The sequence below is a fragment of the Geotrypetes seraphini genome, chromosome 14 (genome assembly GCF_902459505.1).
Source record: "Geotrypetes seraphini chromosome 14, aGeoSer1.1, whole genome shotgun sequence".
NCBI classification, from domain to species: domain Eukaryota; kingdom Metazoa; phylum Chordata; class Amphibia; order Gymnophiona; family Dermophiidae; genus Geotrypetes; species Geotrypetes seraphini.
This window is the reverse complement of record NC_047097.1, coordinates 49,152,974-49,172,026: the sequence shown is the minus strand read 5'-3', so window position 1 is coordinate 49,172,026 and position 19,053 is coordinate 49,152,974. Positions and strand designations below refer to the sequence as shown.

Sequence of the window (19,053 nt, the reverse complement as noted above, 5' to 3'; positions counted from 1 at the left end):
TGCTCGGTACTAATCCCTACGAGGGTTGAGTTAAGGAACTAGGTCATTAGTACTCAGACTTAATGGGGTGGGTCAGTAGAGTGGGCAGACTTGATGGGCTATAGCCCTTTTCTGCCGTCATCTTTCTATGTTTCTATAATTTTGACATGGAGGAGAAAACGGCCAATGCAAAGTCAAAGGGCTCTATGGTCTGGGGCTCAAGTAGAAAGGAGCCCGAAAACAACCAATACTCTCAGGGAGAAAAAAAGGGCCTGTAGTGGCACGAAAGCCAAAAATGCAAAAGTTGACAAAAATGAACCAAAGTTAGTAGAATTAGAGAACCATGATAAAAATGAAATATGACATGCTGCAGAGAATACTGAAGAAACAGCTTCTCAGCTCCATGGAAAATGAACTGACAGTCCAGCGAGCCGACATTGGGTGGGAAGGCACTGGCACATGCTTGGTATGAGTACTGCCTTAAAGATTTAAAGCGACAGTACACTTGCTAGTGTCCATACCCGATTCCATGGATGACATCATCCACATGTGAGAATATCACACCTGCTTGTCCTTGGAGAATACAAATTATATAAATAACAAACTTTTCCCCTTAACAACAGAAGTCCATAGTGAAGAAATGCCACTAAAAATTTTGCATCTTTCAAATGCTATAAATAAAATGTACATGTTTTTAATAAAATCAAGGATATGCTTAACTATTTTCTTTCAGAAGACAATGGGCTTTGTGGACCAGTTTCATTTTAGCCATCTTGAACACAAATTGTTTTAATTTACTTTCATTTAAATCACTGTATTACAATAGGGATTATGTTTTAACTAATTTACCTTAGTTCCAGGAGGTAAACCCTCCAATTCTTTAGGTTTTCTATATGTTCGATGATGCTGAGTTTTGTGATCCATTTTTTCTTTACAGGTCAAAAATTGCAATCTGCATTTAGTGCAACGATAGATTCCTTTTTTCTATTAAAAAATAAGGGGAAGAATTTGGTAAAACCAGCTTTCTTACTGAAATGTTCTTTTCATCTGAACAGCTGACCTTTCACTTTAAGAGCTGCTTCTAACATTTATGATAACTACACAGCCTCTCTCCTTAAACTGAGAAGGCAAATCTTGTCTCAATTGTGAATGCCATGACATCAAAATTGGATTATTGTAATGCACTCTACACTGGTCTGACTACAAAGGGTCTGCACCAGCTCCAATTGATTCAGAATGCTGCAGCAAGACTAAAAGCTGTAAGCAATATGACTACATCACACCATTTTTGCAAAAACTTCACTGGCTAGCAGTACAATACAGAGCTAAATTTAAACCATGTCTGATCTTCAAGGCCCTCAAAGGAAATGGCATAGAGTACTTGAAGAACAGGATCTCCCTCTACACACCTTCCTCCCAAGGTGTGTAGAGAGTTCAGCTGAGGGAGGTCTTGCCTCACCAATTTGCTTGACTTCTTTGAAGGTGTGAACAAACATGTGGATAATGGCGAGTCAGTTAATGTAGTGCATCTAGATTTCCAGAAGGCTTTTGACAAAGTTCCTCATGAGAGGCTCCTGAGATAATTAAAGAGCCATGGGATAGGAGGCGATGTTCAATTGTGGATTAAGAACTGGTTATCAGACAGAAAACAGAGGGTAGGGTTGAAGGAGAAATTAGGTTCTTACTGCTAATTTTCTTTCTGTTAGCCTGTAGACTGGTATAGTCCTTATGAATGGGTTATATGCCTCACTGCTACCAGCAGGTGGTGACTGAGCACAAACTTGTATATAAGGCTAGAATATCCCTAGCAACTCAGTCTGCTGAATAGCCAAGCAGAACCTAGGAAAGACTTCAACTGAAAACAGTATAACACACTCCGAATAGGAGTGGAAAAAATAACAAATACTTATAAACTACTGTTGGAACATTTGTAGAACTTAATCCTGGTATAGAAAACATCCCCACAACTCACCAGCTAAGCCATAGCTGCTGTTCTTACTTTTCCCCGTCCCAGAAAAATTCTAGAACCCGCAGAAAAAACAAAATCTGCACACAAGCAAAATCAAAACCCGCAATCACCGCACAAAGACAGATAGGGTGGGGGACTATTCCAGTCTACAGGCTGGGTGAGGGACTATACCAGTCTACAGGCTAACAGAAAGAAAATTAGCAGGTAAGAACCTAATTTCTCCTTCTGTAGCACTTGATAGACTGTTATAGGCGTTACAAATGGGACGTACCAAAGCAGTACCCATTAAGGGTGGGACCCCCGAAGGGCCGATACCAGAACACGTTCACCGAATACCGCGTCCTGACGTGCTTGAACATCCACACGGTAGTATCTGACAAAGGAATGCAGAGAAGACCAAACTGCAGCCTTGCAAATATCCACGGGAGGCCCTAGAGAAGACTCAGCCCAAGAAGCTGCCTGACCCCTAGTGGAATGAGCCTTGAGAAATTCAGGAACAGGCTTCTTCGTCAGAAGATAAGTGGAAGCAATAGTCTCCTTGATCCAGCATGCAATAATAGCCTTAGAAGCACCATCCCCCTTACGAGACTTGTGAGAAGGACAAAGAGATGATCTGATTTCCTGATCTCCTGGGTCCTCTGCACATAAGAGTGAAGGACCCGACTGACATCCAACTTGCGCAGCTGTCTCTGCTCGGAAGAGCCCTCCCGGATGCCCATTACCGTTAGGACCACTGCCTGATTGACATGTAAAGGAGAAACTACCTTTGGCATAATAGAAGGAACAGGTCTCAAAGACAACCCGCTCCCTAGAAAACTTCAAGAAGAGAGCCCTACAAGAGAAAGCCTGCAGCTCAGAAACATGAACAGCTGAAGTAATGGCCACCAAGAAGACCGCTTTAAGAGTAAGGTCCTTCAAAGAGCAGTCGCCCAACAGTTCAAAAGGAGGGTGCACTAGAACTGACAGAATCAGATTCAGATCCCAAGATGGAACAGAGGGTCAAACATGAGGCTTGAGCAATTTGGCCACCCGCAAAAAACGAATCACATTAGGAATGGCAGTCAAACGCTGACCTTTCAATAACTCACGAAAGGCTGACATGGCCGCAAGCTGAACCCGGAGAGAAGACTAAGCCAGTCCCCTATCCAGGCCATCCTGCAAGATATTAGGCAGGGAAGCATGAAAAGAGAGCACTCCACGCGCATCACACCAGTCCTCAAATAGACACCAAACCTTCACATAAGCCCCAAGAGAGTTGAGATCACTATCTGAATACCCCTTCTTACCTAGGCGACCCCTTTCAAGAGCCAAGCTGTAAGACAGAAGGGACCCAGATCGAACAGAGTGGGACCCTGAGTCAGAAGGTCATCCAAGAGAGGCAGATGAAGAGGATCTGCCACCAGATGCCTCACTAGATCCGAGTACCATGGTTGTCGAGGCCAATCCGGAGCCACCAGAACCATGAGGCCCGGATGGCGAATTACGTGGAGAAGAGCTCTGCCCACTAATGGCCATGGAAGGAGCACATACAAAAGCTCCTCCGTTGGCCATGGTTGAACCAGATCATCCAGGCTGCACTATCAACTGAAAAGCCACCGGGCTGAGACACTACTATCCGGGATCTAGCACGTGATGACTTAGAAAGACCGCTTGAACATTCTCTACTCTGGCTATGTGGGATGCTGATATTTCTTGAAGGTGCGACTCTGCCCAGAAAATGAGCAGAGTTGCCTCCTGTGCCACCAAAGTGCTCCTGGTGCCCCCCCTAATGATTGACATAGGCCTTTGCCGTGGCATTGTCCGACAGAACCCTGACTGACTTGCCCATCAGAAAGGACTGGAAGGCTAGCAATGCCAGACGGATGGCTCTGGTCTCCAAGACATTGATCGACTAAGAAGCCTCCTCAGTGGATCAGGTGCCCTGAGCTGAGTGACCTAGACACTGAGCTCCCCAACCGGGAAGACTGGCATCCGTGAGCAGCATCGTCCACTGCGATTCATCCAGACTCACCCCTTGTATAAAATGGGGGGGTCTGGAGCCACTAATGAAGACTGCCCCGAGCTAAGCCTGGAAGCGGAACAGGGTGATCCAGACTGTGCCTCTGAGGTGACCACCTCCGAAGAAGAGCATACCGAAGAGGACGCATGTGGGCCTGCGACCACCTCACTACATCGAGGGAAGCCGCCATTGACCCCCAATACTTGGAGGAAATCCTGTCCCCGAGGACACCGGGACACCATAAGCAGGTGAATCTGAGATTGCAATTTGCTTACCCAGGCTTCCGGAAGGAAGACCTTCCCCAAGGAGGTATCTACCAGCATGCCTAGATAATCCAGGCGCAGAGAAGGAGAAAGCTGGCTCTTGGAAAGGTTGACTACCCATCCCAGCGACTGCAAAAACTCCACCAGCCGAGCCGTGAACCAAGTGCTCTCCTGTAACGACTTCGCTCGAATCAACCAGTCATCCAGGTAGGGATGAACTAGAATGCCCTCTTTGCGCAATGCCGCTGCGACAACCACCATCACCTTGGTGAATGTCCGCGGAGCCATGGCCAGACCAAAGGGAAGTAAACAGAACTGATAATGTTGCCCCAAGATTGCAAAGCGCAAGAAGTGATGATGGGAGGCCCAAATAGAAATGTGCAAGTAGGCCTCAGTCAGATCTAGAGAGGTCAGAAACTCCCCCGGTTGAACCGCCAGAATCACAGACCACAGAGTTTCCATGCAGAAGGAAGGCACTTGAAGAGCTCTGTTGACCCCCTTCAAATCCAGGATGGGCCGAAAGGTCCCTTTCTTTCTTTGGAACCACAAAGTAAATCGAGTACCAACCTGTGTCCCACTCCGGCAGGGGAACTGGAACCACCTCGTGCAGATTCAACAATCTTTGAAGAGTCGAAAGGCCTGCTGCTTCCATGCAATCTGGCAAGGAACGGGCAAACTCCAGAGCATAAGCGTCCCGAATCACCTCCAGAACCCACTGATCAGACGTGATGTCTGCCCACTTTGGATAAACATCCCTCAGTTGGGCGCCCACCGAAACCAAGATGGGAACCTCAAGGAGTCACTGGGCAGGATGGGTGGCAGGGGATCTGGCGAGGGTGCTACCCGCACCCTGGTGGGTCCTACAAAAGGACTGCATGCGATGGAAGAACCTGCCTCTAGAGAGCCTGGGAGACTGAAAAGAGGCAGTCCGTCGACCAGGGTGGAAACGGCAGAAATCACACCCACGCCCACGAGCAGCGCCACCTTGAGTCAGCGGCCTAGGCCTATCATCAGGCAAACGAGGCACTTTAGAATCAGTGAGAGTCTGAACCAACCTGTCTAGGTCCTCACCAAACAATAAAGATCCTTTAAAAGGAAACTGTCAACTTAGCTTTGGAAGTCGAGTCCGCTGACCAAGCGCGAAGCCACAAGGTATGGCGAGCTGCCACTGCAAACGCCAACAACTTGGCAGAAGCTTGCAAGAGGTCATACATGTCATTTGAAAGACCGGGGGGTGGGCTGATGGCGGCATTGACCAGACGCTGAGATCGGGCTCTCTCTGCTTTTGAAATTTTAGCGCTAAAAAATACCCAAGAGGAAAGGGAGCATTAAGGCGCCAGCTTCCTCAACGCTGATGCCCCGAGTTCGCCAGCAGACAATCAAGCAGTTGTTGCTTGGTATCTGCATTAAACCAGGTGAAGTAAATCCGGCAGTGGGAGAGAGCAAAGAAGGCTTTAGCCCACACGGGAATGAGATCTCACTTTCGTCTCCGTTCACTGAACCACCTCCCTGTCTGGCTGACTCTGCTGCTTTGGCAGTGGGAACTGAAAGTGCTGCCAAAACTGCACATGGAGTTTCTATGGGGGGAAGCGCCAAGAGCAGATGAGCTTCTTCCAACGCGACCAACATTGGTGAGCTTATCCCCTTCGGTGAGGTGACTTTAGCAGCAATTTGGGGACTGCTCCAGAAGATGGATTTTGAGGCTTCGAAGACATATGTAGAGGTAAAAACACTGGCTAGTAAAATGGATGATTTAACCAAGGCCCTGAAACATTCAAATACTGAGGCAAAAAAAAATCTTCACGGATTAGATTAGATATGTGAACCAGCTTGATGTTTAAGAATGATTTGACAGTATAACAAATGTCCAAATAAATAAGTAGATAAAATTAACTCTTTACAGCAATAGTATTTACAATAATGGAACAAACATAATATTTAAAGTTTTAGCAAATAGAAACAAAACTGATACTTACCTGATGTCTCATATAATGCTGCATATATGGTGTTCCAATTTTTATCACTTTCAGACAAAATGGACAAAGCAAGCTTTTTGTGTTTTCATGAGCTGTTCTGAAGTGGTTTTCTACATCTGAAAATGTTGAGGACCTGTATCCACATACCTATAAAAATGAAAATGTATTAGACTTCTACTTTGATTATTTATTGAGATTTTGTTTAAAGAACATGAAAAGGAAAAAATCATGTTCAAATACCTGGCAAACATATGGCATTTCACCTGGCTTATGACTGTCCTTCATATGTTGCAAGAGAACTTGTTCTGTTTCAAATGCTAATTCACATATTTTACAAACAGCTAGAAGAGAAAAAAAATTAAATCTGTGATTACTTTAAGTGACAAGAAACAAGAGCCTTGATACCATAAATGGCAAAAAAAGTAATCAATTTTGGTGGTATATGGAACAAAAAAGAGTCAAATTTTGTGACGTGTGTCAGCTAGGTTGTTTTCATTATAATATACTGTACAATGAGGGTAATTTTACAACAGGATGTCTAGTTTAGCAGGAAAGGCAGCCATCTAATTTGGTTCTGTTTTATAAAGACATATAGGAACCTATGTATCTTTAGAAAATAGAACAAATACAGCAACAATAGTGCCTACATTGAAGACACATAGATTCCACCTACTCTTGAGCAGCTGTTAATGTCCATATGAAGAGTTTACATGTGTAGATTAACATATTTTATCAAGGCATGTGATTTGCAACTCTGCCTATGGTCTGCCCAGACCACACCCCTAGTGATACCTCCATTAAAAGTACAGTGGAACCTTGGTTTATGAGCATAATTCGTTCCAGAAGTATGCTCGCAAACCAAATTGCTCGTAGTGAACCGGCATCCTCCCCCTCCCGCTCGCGTTGTCCCCCCTCCCCCGCGATCCTACATCCCCCCCGAGCACCGAAATAACATCCCTTACCCCGATTTGGCACCAGCACCAATGCACAGGACATGCCGGTGCCCGAAGATCCTCCCTCTTGGCTTGGATGGGCGGTGCGTCGGAGATCCTCCCTCTTGCCTGTGCTGGGCTGGACTGGGCCTTGAGCATTTGCTCATGCTCAAGGCCTTCTGGTCTCGCTCTCTCCAAGATTCTGAGAATCTGAGAATCTTGGAGAGAGCAAGACCAGAAGGCCTTGAGCATGCGCAAATGCTCAAGGCCTAGTCCAGCCCAGCACAGGCAAGAGGGAGGATCTTCGGGCACCGGCATGTCCTGTGCGTTGGTGCTGGTGCCAAATCGAGGTAAGGGATGTTATTTCAGTGCTTGCGGGGGGATATAGGATCGCGGAGGGGGGGGACGACACGAGCGGGGGGGATGCCAGATCGCTAGGGGGGTATGCCGGATCACGGGGGGTGGTGCTCGTAAATCGAGTCAAACCTGGTTTCCGAGGTGGCGATTTTGCGAATGTTTTGCTCGTCTTGCAAAACACTCGCAAACCGGTGCACTCGTAAACCGAGATTTGACTGTACACATTATTTATACTATAAGCTGTTTAGACAACTGTCCCTGATATTTTGAAAGGGAACATTGTATATACACAAAACATTATAAAAAAATCATATTAGAAAGATGTTAAAACAAACTGAAAACTACTGGGCTTTTGCATTCTGATACATCATCCAATAAGATATTCCAAGGTAAACAACCACTTTAAAAGGCAACTAAAAGCTTGTTGATACAAAAGGTCTTCAAGCACTTTTTAAAAAGAGCTTATGTTTTTTTATAGATCTTTATTGTGCAGGAAGCCCATTCCATAACCTTGGTTTACTGCTCTATACAAATCCAATCTGACATTATGAAATGATGGTATATCTAACAAATCCTTTTGAACAGATCTCAATGGCCTCACTGGTTGATACATCCTCAAAGTAGAAGCAATAACGAGTATACAAAACCTTAAAAATATCAAATTCAACTATTATTGCTTCTATTACTATAACAAACAGTTGCAAATCTTCAGAATGCAAGGCAAAAAGCAGTCTGAAGATCTCTTTTTTCCCCATTTTTAATTTTTCCAGATTATCAAAAATACACAAAAGATAAACAATGATCAACGTATCATAGTCAACAATTCATCCATCTCTCTCTTCTCTCATTCCAAACCTTAAGCCCAACAATATCGAGTTCCTAAAATGTGTATCATCAGATTCATTAGAAGATCACTTAGTACTTAGGTGTCTGGATTTAAGTCATCTGGAAGCATTGGATGATAGCAGGAATACGTACTTTAGAGGATGTTATATCTAATGGTAAGCTGCTTAACTTTTCACAGTTGCAACATAAATTTGAACTTAATAAATCACAAAGTTTTCGATGGTTGCAACTGAAGCAGGTCATTCAGGCAGGGTTCCCTGAATGGAAAAATTTAAATAATCAATATAGTTTGGTATTCTTGTGTTTTCAGGTAGACTTCCTGGGACACCAGGCCGCACAGTGGTATAAATTGTTAGCTGGATTTATAAATAAGAAACCAAAAACTGGTCTTAGGGACATTTGGAGTATTGAGATTAAGCACCAAATTTCTGCATCTCAATGGCCACGAATCTGGACTTGGAGGTTGAGATGTACAATATCAGCATCTATGAGACAAACTTGATTTTTTCTGTTACATAGAGCATTATGGACCCCTATTCGGCTACAAAAGTTAGATAGCTCTAAGTCAAATAAATGTTGGCATTGTCATCTCGAAGTAGGGACTTTAGATCATTTATTGTTCTATTGTCCACTTATTTTGGCTTTTTGAAATTCAATATGGGGCCAAATAAATTGTTTATTGGAAAATCCAGTGGCATTAAGAACATAAGAAGTTGCCTCCGCTGGGGCAGACCATAGGTCCATCCTGCCCAGCGGTCTGCTCCCGCGGCGGCCCATCAGGCCCATTGCCTGAGCAATGGTCTATACCTATTTATACCCCTCAATCCCTTTTTTTTCTAGGAATCTATCCAAACCTTCTTTGAAACCATTTAATGTTTTCTTGTCTACAACAGCCTCTGGAAGCGCGTTCCATGTATCCACCACCCTCTGAGTGAAAAAGAACTTCCTAGCATTTGTTCTAAACCTGTCCCCTTCCAATTTCTCCGAGTGCCCCCTTGTGCTTGTGGTGCCCCTTAATTTGAAAAATCTGTCCCTGTCTACTTTTTCTATGCCCTTCAGGATCTTGAAGGTTGCTATCATGTCTCCTCTAAGTCTTCGCTTCTCCAGGGAGAAAAGTTCCAACTGCTTCAATCTGTCTGTATATGGGAGATTTTCCATTCCCTTTATCAGTTTAGTTGCTCTTCTTTGTACTCCCTCAAGTACTGCCATGTCTTTCTTGAGGTACGGTGACCAATACTGGACACAGTACTCCAGATGAGGCCGCACCATTGCATGATACAGTGGCATGATGACATCTTTCGTCCTGGTCGTAATACCCTTCTTAATGATACCCAACATTCTGTTTGCTTTCCTAGAGGCTGTGGCGCATTGCGCCGATGCCTTCAGTGTTGCGTCTACCATCACTCCCAGGTCTCTCTCCAGGTTACTGACCCCTAGTGGTGTTCCCCCCATTTTGTATGTGAACATCGGGTTTTTTCCCCCCACGTGCATGACCTTGCATTTCCCCACGTTGAAGCTCATCTGCCATTTTTCGGCCCACTTTTCCAGCTGCGTTAGATCCTTTTGGAGATCTTCGCAGTCTTCCCTGGTTTGAGCCCTGCTGTATAGTTTGGTGTCATCTGCAAATTTAATGACCTCACACTTGGTTCCCGCCTCTAGGTCGTTTATGTAGATATTGAACAGGAGCGGTCCCAGCACCGACCCTTACGGAACTCCGCTCGTGACCCCCTTCCAGTCTGAGTAGTGGCCCTTTACGCCAACCCTCTGCTTCCTGTTTGCCAGCCAGTTTTTGATCCATCGGTGGACCTCCCCTTGTACCCCGTGGTTCCATATCTTTTTAAGCAGTCTCTCGTGTGGCACCTTGTCGAAGGCTTTTTGGAAGTCAAGGTAAATGATGTCTATAGATTCCCCTTTATCCACCTGGCTGTTCACTCCCTCAAAGAAGTACAATAAGTTTGTGAGGCATGACCTACCTTTACAGAAGCCATGTTGACTCGGTTTTAGCTGCCCATTTTTTTCGATGTGCTCACAGATGCTGTTTTTAATCAGTGCCTCCATCATCTTTCCCGGGACTGAGGTCAGGCTCACCGGCATGTAGTTTCCCGGGTCCCCCCTTGCTCCCTTCTTGAAGATGGGCGTGACATTTGCTATTTTCCAATCCTCCGGGATCTCTCCGGTTTTTAAGGATAGGTTGAATATCTGTCGAAGTGGCTCCGCTATTTCGTCTTTTAGTTCCTTGAGTACCCTTGGGTGAATGCCGTCCGGACCTGGCGATTTGTCGCTCTTTAGTCTGTCAATCTGCTTGAGTACATCCTCTTGGCTTACCTCTAAATCGACCAGCTTATCATCTTGGTCTCCTATTACGATCTCCTCGGGTTCCGGAATGTTGGTTATATTCTCCATCGTGAAGACTGACGTTAAGAACTCATTTAACCTGTCAGCTATCTCTTTCTCTTCTTTTACTACTCCCTTTCTGTCTCCATCGTCCAATGGTCCCACTTCTTCTCTCGCCGGTTGCTTCCCCTTGACGTATCTGAAGAACGACTTGAAGTTTGTTGCTTCCTCTGCCAGTCTCTCTTCATATTCTCTTTTTGCTATTCTAACCACTCGGTGACACTCCTTCTGGTGTTCTTTGTGCACTTTTTGGTTCTCCTCTGTTTGGTCTTTTTTCCATTTTCTGAACGATGCTTTCTTGTCGCTTATCGCCTTCTTCACTGCATTTGTTATCCACACTGGGTTTTTTTGTTCTATTTTTTTTGCACCCTTTTCTGAACTTGGGGATGCATATGTTTTGCGCTTCGTGCACAGTCTCCTTGAGTAAGGTCCAGGCTTTTTCTACGGATTCCGTCTTCCCTATGTTGCCTTTGAGTTTCTTTCCCACTATTTTCCTCATGGCATCATAATTTCCTTTTTGTAAGTTGAGTGCCGTCGTTGTGGTTCTTTTCCCCTTTGTTGATCCAATTTCAAGCCTGCACTGGATCGTGTTGTGATCGCTGTTACCTAGCGGGGGTAATACCGTCACCTCCTTTGCTGGCCCCCCTAGTCCGTTGAAGATTAGGTCAAGAGTGGCATCTCCCCTTGTTGGTTCCTTGACCAGTTGCTCCATGAAACAGTCCCTCGTGACCTCTATGAATTTGGTCTCTCTTGTGCAGTTTGAGTGCCCAATACTCCAGTCTATCCCAGGATGGTTGAAGTCCCCCATCACCACCACATTTCCGCTTCTGCATACCTGCCTCAGTTCAGCCTCCAGCTCCTGGTCGATTTCTTCCGGTTGTCCAGGTGGGCGGTAGTACAGACCCAATTTAATGTCTGCTCCTGCTCCTCCCTGTAGCTTAACCCATAGTGATTCCAAGCCATCCGCCCATACTGTTGTTTCCATCCTGGCTGATGGTATGGAGTCTTTTATGTACAGCGCTATTCCTCCACCCTTTTTATGTGTCCTGTCTCTCCTGTATAGTTTGTACCCTGGTATGGCCACATCCCATTGATTGTCCTCAGTCCACCACGTTTCTGTGACTCCAATTATGTCTAGGTCCTTATTGCTGGCAGTGATTTCCAGTTCTCCCATTTTGGCCCTCAGGCTCCTAGCATTTGTGTATAGGCAGTTTAGGACCCAGTTTTTTGTCCTCTCTTTTTGTTTCCCTTGTGCTTTGTTACTCCTGTAGTTTTCCTCATGCTGTGTGTGTGTGACGTCCTCTGCCTGTTTCCCCTGCACCTCCTGCTCTCCTAACTCCCACTCAGTCCCGGGCTCTTTTTTACAATGTCTTTGCCCATCTGGCTCCTGTTGTTCTGTGTTGGTGCCGCTTACCAGGTCCATTTGTGCCCTTGATCCCTGCAATGCATCTTTAGGTCCTTTTTCAACACATCCACACTCAGTCCCGAGTCCTCCTTTACAATGTCCCAGCTCAGTATCCTTGTCAGGTACTGATGTCCGATGTGTCGAGGTCAGGTCGACTATCGGCTTTCCCCTTCTCCCCAGTTTAAAGCCAAGTCTATGACGTTCTGGACGTTGCGTGCCAGCATCCTCGTCCCAGCTGTGCTAAGATGCAGTCCATCTCTTCTGTAGAGCTTGTTCTTCCCCAAGAAAGTAGTCCAGTTCCTAACAAAGTGGAAACCCTCCTCCTCGCACCATCTCCTCAGCCAAACGTTAATTGATTGTAGTTCGCTCTGTCTTTTTGTGTCCGCTCTCGGTACTGGCAGGATCTCTGAGAAGGCTATCTTCCTTGTCCTTAGTCTCAGTTTCCTCCCCAGGGTCCTGAACTGGTCAGTTAGTGTAGTCCTGTTGAAGTTTCTCCTGCTGATGTCGTTGGTTCCGATATGGATCACTACTGCTGTCTCCTCCGTCTCGGCTCCCTCCAGGATCCTCTCGATCCTGTCTTATGATACTGTGTTATTTGGCATGTCAATGAGAGCTAAAAGTCAAATATCATCCAAGAACAACAGACTTTTTATTAATAATGACAGGAGTCGCCATACAACAAATTACAAGCAATTGGAAGAATTGGAAGAGGCTTAATTATAGTTTTTGGTGGAATTTATTGTGTCATATGTATAAAATAGAAAGAACATTAGCCATTCAGAGAGGGAATTTTAAGACATTTCAGGAGATTTGGGAGCCATTAGCAAAATATTGTAACGTCTAATCATTGTTTTCCCCTATAAACATGCACATCCGGGAGGGAGGAGGTTTGATAGGAAAATAAATTTAGATATACTGAATTGAGGGTCATTACAGAAATGATATATGTCAGTCATTGTGATTGTTTAGGAGGGAGGGGGGGGGGAAATAATTTTGAAATAGATATTAATGTAATATTAAGTGCGGTATTGAAGTAAAAATGTTGTATTTATTGTTACACTTATTGTAAGATTTGAAAATGATAAAGAATTGGAAAAAAAAGTACTTAGGTGTCTGAAGATTTTCAATACAGAATAATTTGGCAGCTAAGAAATGCAAGGTCATGCATTTGGGCTGCAAAATTTCAAGGGTACAGTACAGTTTAGGGGGGTAAAGAACTGAACACAGAATAAAGGTCGAAAACACCAAATAAAATAAGAAAAAGAGAGAGCAGAACAGAAACACTCCTCCCGGCTCCCAGTGAAGTAGGAAGGACACAGAAAAAATCCAGAGTGAATTCCTTCTGCATATGGTTTGTGGCTATGGGGAGATAACCCGTTTGTCTAGAATGACACACCTGTGGCACTGGAATAGCTTAGTGGTTATAGCATCAGGCTTACCACCAGGGAATCCTGGTTAAAATCCCAATACTGCTCCAAATTTCTTAACCCTCTACTGCCTCAGATTGTGAGCCCTCTGAGGATAGGGTATATGGTCACCTTCAAGAACTACTGAAAAAGTTATGAACTAACTAAACAAACATGCTGACACTACAGGGGTACAGCCATCCTGAAGATAGCAGCTCATGCTAACTACACAAGATTGCTGCTGAAGATGACAGCATTTAGAAAGTATAATACTAGTGAAAAAGTAAATACTGTGAGGCAATGCAGTTTTTGCAAGTATGGACAGGCTCAGATGGCCACTATCCTGATCTCCCAAAATAACTGGAGAGATTGTTCTGTCATCACCAATAGCATCTATCTCCAGTGGAAAAGTTTTTAAAAAATGAGGTTGAGCGCATACACCCATAGCATCTATATGCTATCTCTGACTGAAATACTGATTGCAAAGATATGATAAACAGCAGCACTGCAGCAATTTCTTACAAGAATATTCTGATAGAGACCAGCCATCAGCATCTCTAACTCTACCTCCAGTAGTGTGGCCAGCCAAGCTCTTTGGAAAGAAAAAATTTAGAACTGATTTTTAGGATTAACTGGCAAGTCTTCTACTTAACATGAACACGTAACTTAGTGATAGAAATGATGAGACAGAATATAAAATCTTTTGGTAACTTCCTGGCCTTCAAAAATTATTTGATTTTAAGTTTTATTCTTACATTTTTACCTATCACCACTGATTTCCCTCCACCAGACAATGGAAATAATTTTATTTTATTATTTTAGATTTATTAACTGCCTTTTCATGAAGAGATTCACTCAAGGTAGTCTACAATTCATTGAATAGTAATCAGGTACTCTTAAGTATTTACCCGGCAGGCTCACAATCTAACTGTGGTACCTGAGGCAATGAGTTGTTAAGTGACTTGCCCAAAGTCACAAGATGCAGGATGGGATCAAACTTGCAACCTCAAGATGTTGAGGCAGCAGCTCTAACCACTAGGCCACCTCCTCCATTCCTGAAGGAAAACACACACATTTTGGATCACATTACATAAATTTGAACTAATTCAAAATATTCTCTCAAATTCAGACTAAATGCAGAAGGGAAGGTTAGGTTCTTACCTTGATAATCTACTTTCCAGTAGAAAAGCATACGAGTCTTGAACCAGTGGGTTATTCACCTCTACTTTTGATTCTGTTAAAGGTATCATCTACATTTTTCAGCTCCACCCGTATCTCTGCACTGTATTCTGTTCCTCAGTTCGTACCAAAGTAGTGGAGCACCATTACAAAAGGAAAAAGAAAGAGAAGAGGGGTGCCATTAACTAAATGCAGTAACAAAAAACCAGTACCAATAGGAAACATAAAAATACCAGGTGGCTGCATAATCTTACAGTTGTTTCAGAAAATTTGGACTTAAAAAAATAGAGTATCAAGCTTGGAAAATAAGATGGACAGACATGAGACTAGACTAAAAGTTATTGAATCTCAAGCCTTAACCTGGGTTAAGGACAGTGGGAATCTTCATTTCAAAGTAGAAATGCTTGAGAATGTGTCAAGGAGATATAATCTTCGGGTTATAAATTTTCCAAAGTTACCACTTATGTCACTGCTTGATACGTTTAAGAAATACTTAACTAAAATTTTGAAAGTACCTGAATCTTCCTATTCACCTCTCTCAAAAATTTATTATTTACCCAATAGAGATAAGGCTCTAAATCCAAACTAGCAGAATTTATCTGCTGATAGCTTGGATTTAATAAATTTCCTTGAGAGATCGGATAGTGAGACACCGGTTACCGTTAAGGCTATACTGCTTGTACAATTTAACATTGATTCAGACAGGGAATGGATGCTAAAGCTTTTCTTCAAATATAAAGATGTTCCATTTATGTCAAAAGTAGTGAGAATGTATCCAGACGTGTCACGTTCAACTCAGAGGAGAAGCAGTTTCTTATTTTTAGATACCCCTGTAAATGTGTTGTGCACGATCAAGGGATTAGATATGTATTTTTTGAACCTCAGCAGCTGTCAAAATTTATTTCCATCAAAGGGCAAATTGTAGCTAACACGTGAAATATGCTACTTGTGTATTAGCTCAATGAAGTAAGTTCAGAGCCCAACTAGTCACATCTTTATTTTCTTTTGAAAAATTACCAATGAAATATTTCAATTAAATTGGCAGTTCTAGCCTCCTATATTGTGGTCTAATTTATACAAGCTGGTACAGCTATTACATTTTGGAAAATTATGATTTGCCTCTTGAGAATGATTGTTAAACTGGCATTGTATTATTTCTTTCTTTTTGATTGTTTGTTTGTCAAAAAGTTAAAATGCATAAATAATTTAAAAAAACCCAAGGTGGAATCCAACAAGTCACCTACCTGAATGCAACCAGCACTAACATGTCTGTGGTTCCCGCATTCTCAAAATAAGAAAAAAAAAATAAATGTTTGCAAATCTACAAATCTCTCCTTCTGAGGAGAATATCTGTAAACACTGTGGAGACCTTCTGGGTATTCATCACTCTTCAGACCTGTTTGACAGGAGAAGGTCAAGCATCTAGAACACACATATATGTCCAAGACAGTAAGCAGGCTAAATCAAAATCTGATAGGGCTGGCCATCAAGACTCATATGCCTTTCTACTAGAAAGAAGATTATCGAGGTAGGAAACTAACCTTCCCTTCTTGTACAAAAGGCAAACAAGCCTTGAACTATTGGGGCAGATGATCCTAGAAAAGGACTTGGGGGTTCTGGTGGACCAAACAATGAAGCTGGGGTCACAATGCGCAGCGGCCTCAAAGAAGGTGAACAGAATGCTGGGCATTATCAAAAGAGGAATCACTACCAGAACCGAAGAAGTTATCTTGCCGCTATATCAGGCGATGGTGCGCCCACATCTGGAGTACTGTGTTCAACACTGGTCGCCGTACATTAAGAAAGATATGGCGACACTCGAGAGAGTCCAAAGAAAAGCAACGAAAATGATAAAGGGCATGGAAAACCTTCCATATGCTGAGAGGCTGGAGAAACTGGGGCTCTTTTCCCTGGAAAAATGGAGACTTAGAGGGGACATGATAGAAACTTACAAGATCATAAAAGGTATAGAGAGGGTAGAGAGGGACAGATTCTTCAGACTGGCCGGGAAACAAAAACAAGAGGGCACTCAAGAAAATTGAAGGGAGATAGGTTCAGAACGAATGCTAGGAAGTTCTTCTTCACTCAGAGGGTGGTGGATGCCTGGAATGCACTTCCAGAGGAGGTGGTAGAGCAGAGTACGATTTTGGGTTTCAAGAAGGGATTGGACAGGTTCCTGAAGGAAAAGGGGATTGAGGGATATAGATAGAGGGGATACTATTCAGGACAAAATGTCTTCAGTAGAGGATCACTTGCAGATCACTGACCTGGGGGGCCGCCGCGAGAGCGGACTGCTGGACCAAGTAGCTGCCCTACAAATCTTCTTAGGTGGAACTGCCCGGGACTCTGTCCTTGAAGAAATCGCACTTCTCACAGAGTGCACTCTCAAAGAAATTGGTGGTTGCTTATCACACCCAATATACACTGAAGAAACAGCCATCCAAATCAATCTTGAAATGGAAGCCTTAGAAGTCAGCTTCCCCCAGCAGCTAGGGCTTATTAATACAAAAAAAAAAAAATTAAAATTAAAATAAATGATCAGAAAGATGAAAATTTTTTGGCACCTCGAAGTAACATCCTCCTAACATCCAGCAACGCCAAGATTTTGTCTTTTTTCTTTAAACCCATGGCTGCGTATGTCTAGTAGCACTGTAGAAATGATTATTATTAGTAATAGTATGAAACACGGGTAGCCAGACTTCCTGATTTATGTGTAAAAAGGAAGGTACTGTGCATAGCAAGACCCCTGCCTCTGTAAACTTGAGGAAAGGCTCTCTTCATGATAGGGCCTACAGTTTCTTGCTGAGGTGATAGCTATCAGAAAAACTGCCTTAACGATAAGATCCATCAGCAATGCCTCTTGCAAGGGCTCATAGGGGTCTTGCTGAAGAATGCAAAACAATGTTAAGATTCCAAGTCAGGAACGATCATTGCAAAGGAGGATGCAACTGCATCACTCTCTTCAAAAATCTTGCTACTTCAGGATATGAGGCCAAAGAAACTTAAGAACATACGAATTGTCATACTGGGAGTGACCAAAGGTCTGTCAAGCCCAGTATCTTGTCTCCAACAGTGGTCAACACAGATCTCAAGTACCTAACTAGATCCCAAATTGTAAAACAGATTTTATGCTGCTTATCCTAGGAATAAGCAGTGGATTTCTCCAAACCTTTCCCACTTTAGCCCTAAAGCAAGAGAGGCCTGCCACCTGTACCTTGAGGGAACCAATTGCTAGACCCTTCTTGAGTCTGTACTGAAGAAACACTAGGACCATTGATAGAGGAGCCTGAAATGGCTCCACATTCTAATTAGCACACTAGCACTGAAAAAAGTCTTCCAAATCTTAGCATAGGCTGCAACAGTCACCAGTTCCTTAGATCTCAGGAGGATAACCATGGCCATCTATGAGCAGCCCTTGCATTTGGGTTGTCCAGAAAAAACTAAAGTTGGAAAAACTGTTCGAATTGAAGATTTTCCCATGAATTTGATTGTGCTTGATCAGAAAATTTGAATTTGAAAAAAAACATACCCTGGGTTTCCTCAAAGCCACTTCTTAAATAAAGCTCTGTTTTTCTTAAAATTTGCTGTTATTTTTGCTTAATGGAGTTTCAAGTTTAATTAAAAAAATGTGATAAAATTGCTTATCTTGGTTTACTAAGCGAATTACAATAAAATATTGGGTACAATTAAAACCAATAATTTAACACTACAGAAAATACAGGATGTCGACTAACTGGTACAAAAGGGTAAAAAGGGAGAAATACAATCTTTTGATAAAAGAAATAATAAAGGCAAATATGACAGGAATGGGGAAAAAAAATCAGCTGAAAATAAATTAAACTAAACCTTAAGTTTATATACCGCATCTTCTCCATAAGATAGAGCTCAGCACGGTTTACAGGTACTTTAATAAATGATGGAAGAACATAATAAGAATTGATTAGTAGTTATAAAGGGGGTGGTAAGCTTTACATTTTTGAGAAAATAGAGCTAGAGAAAATTTAGCAGTTATAAGCATCATAAAACATTTAAGGTTACTTTAGAAATGATCCATATTCTTATCTTCCCTTAGATATAATGGAAGAGCATTCCAGATGTTAGGAGCAGTTACTGAAAAAATATCTCTGTCGATGTGTGCTTATAATCTCTAGTGATGGGACCGACAATAAATGTTGGTTCATTGAATGAGCAAATTTTATGATATTATAGCTATAATTTTTATGTTTTCACACTCAATCATGAAATAAAAAGACATTTTATGTCATGTCTGTTTTCTTGAAAAAGAACAGTAAATCAGTATAGAAATAACACAAATATGCTTATAACAAGTGGAGTCAGATTCCTTAGA

At 42.9% G+C, this 19,053-nt stretch overlaps 1 protein-coding gene across 7 annotated transcripts in view; it reads right to left on the bottom strand.

The window, feature by feature from the left end:
* Nucleotides 1–19,053, bottom strand: part of ZNF280D (zinc finger protein 280D) — a 235,533-nt gene that overhangs the window by 85,255 nt on the left and 131,225 nt on the right. For all 7 annotated transcript variants that reach the window (XM_033920137.1, XM_033920139.1, XM_033920140.1 and 4 more), the window contains 3 exons: nt 6,427–6,527; nt 6,187–6,333; nt 829–963 (listed from right to left, as the gene is read on the bottom strand). In XM_033920137.1, the coding sequence (XP_033776028.1) occupies nt 829–963; nt 6,187–6,333; nt 6,427–6,527 (383 nt within the window). The remainder of the gene's footprint in view (nt 1–828; nt 964–6,186; nt 6,334–6,426; nt 6,528–19,053) is intronic.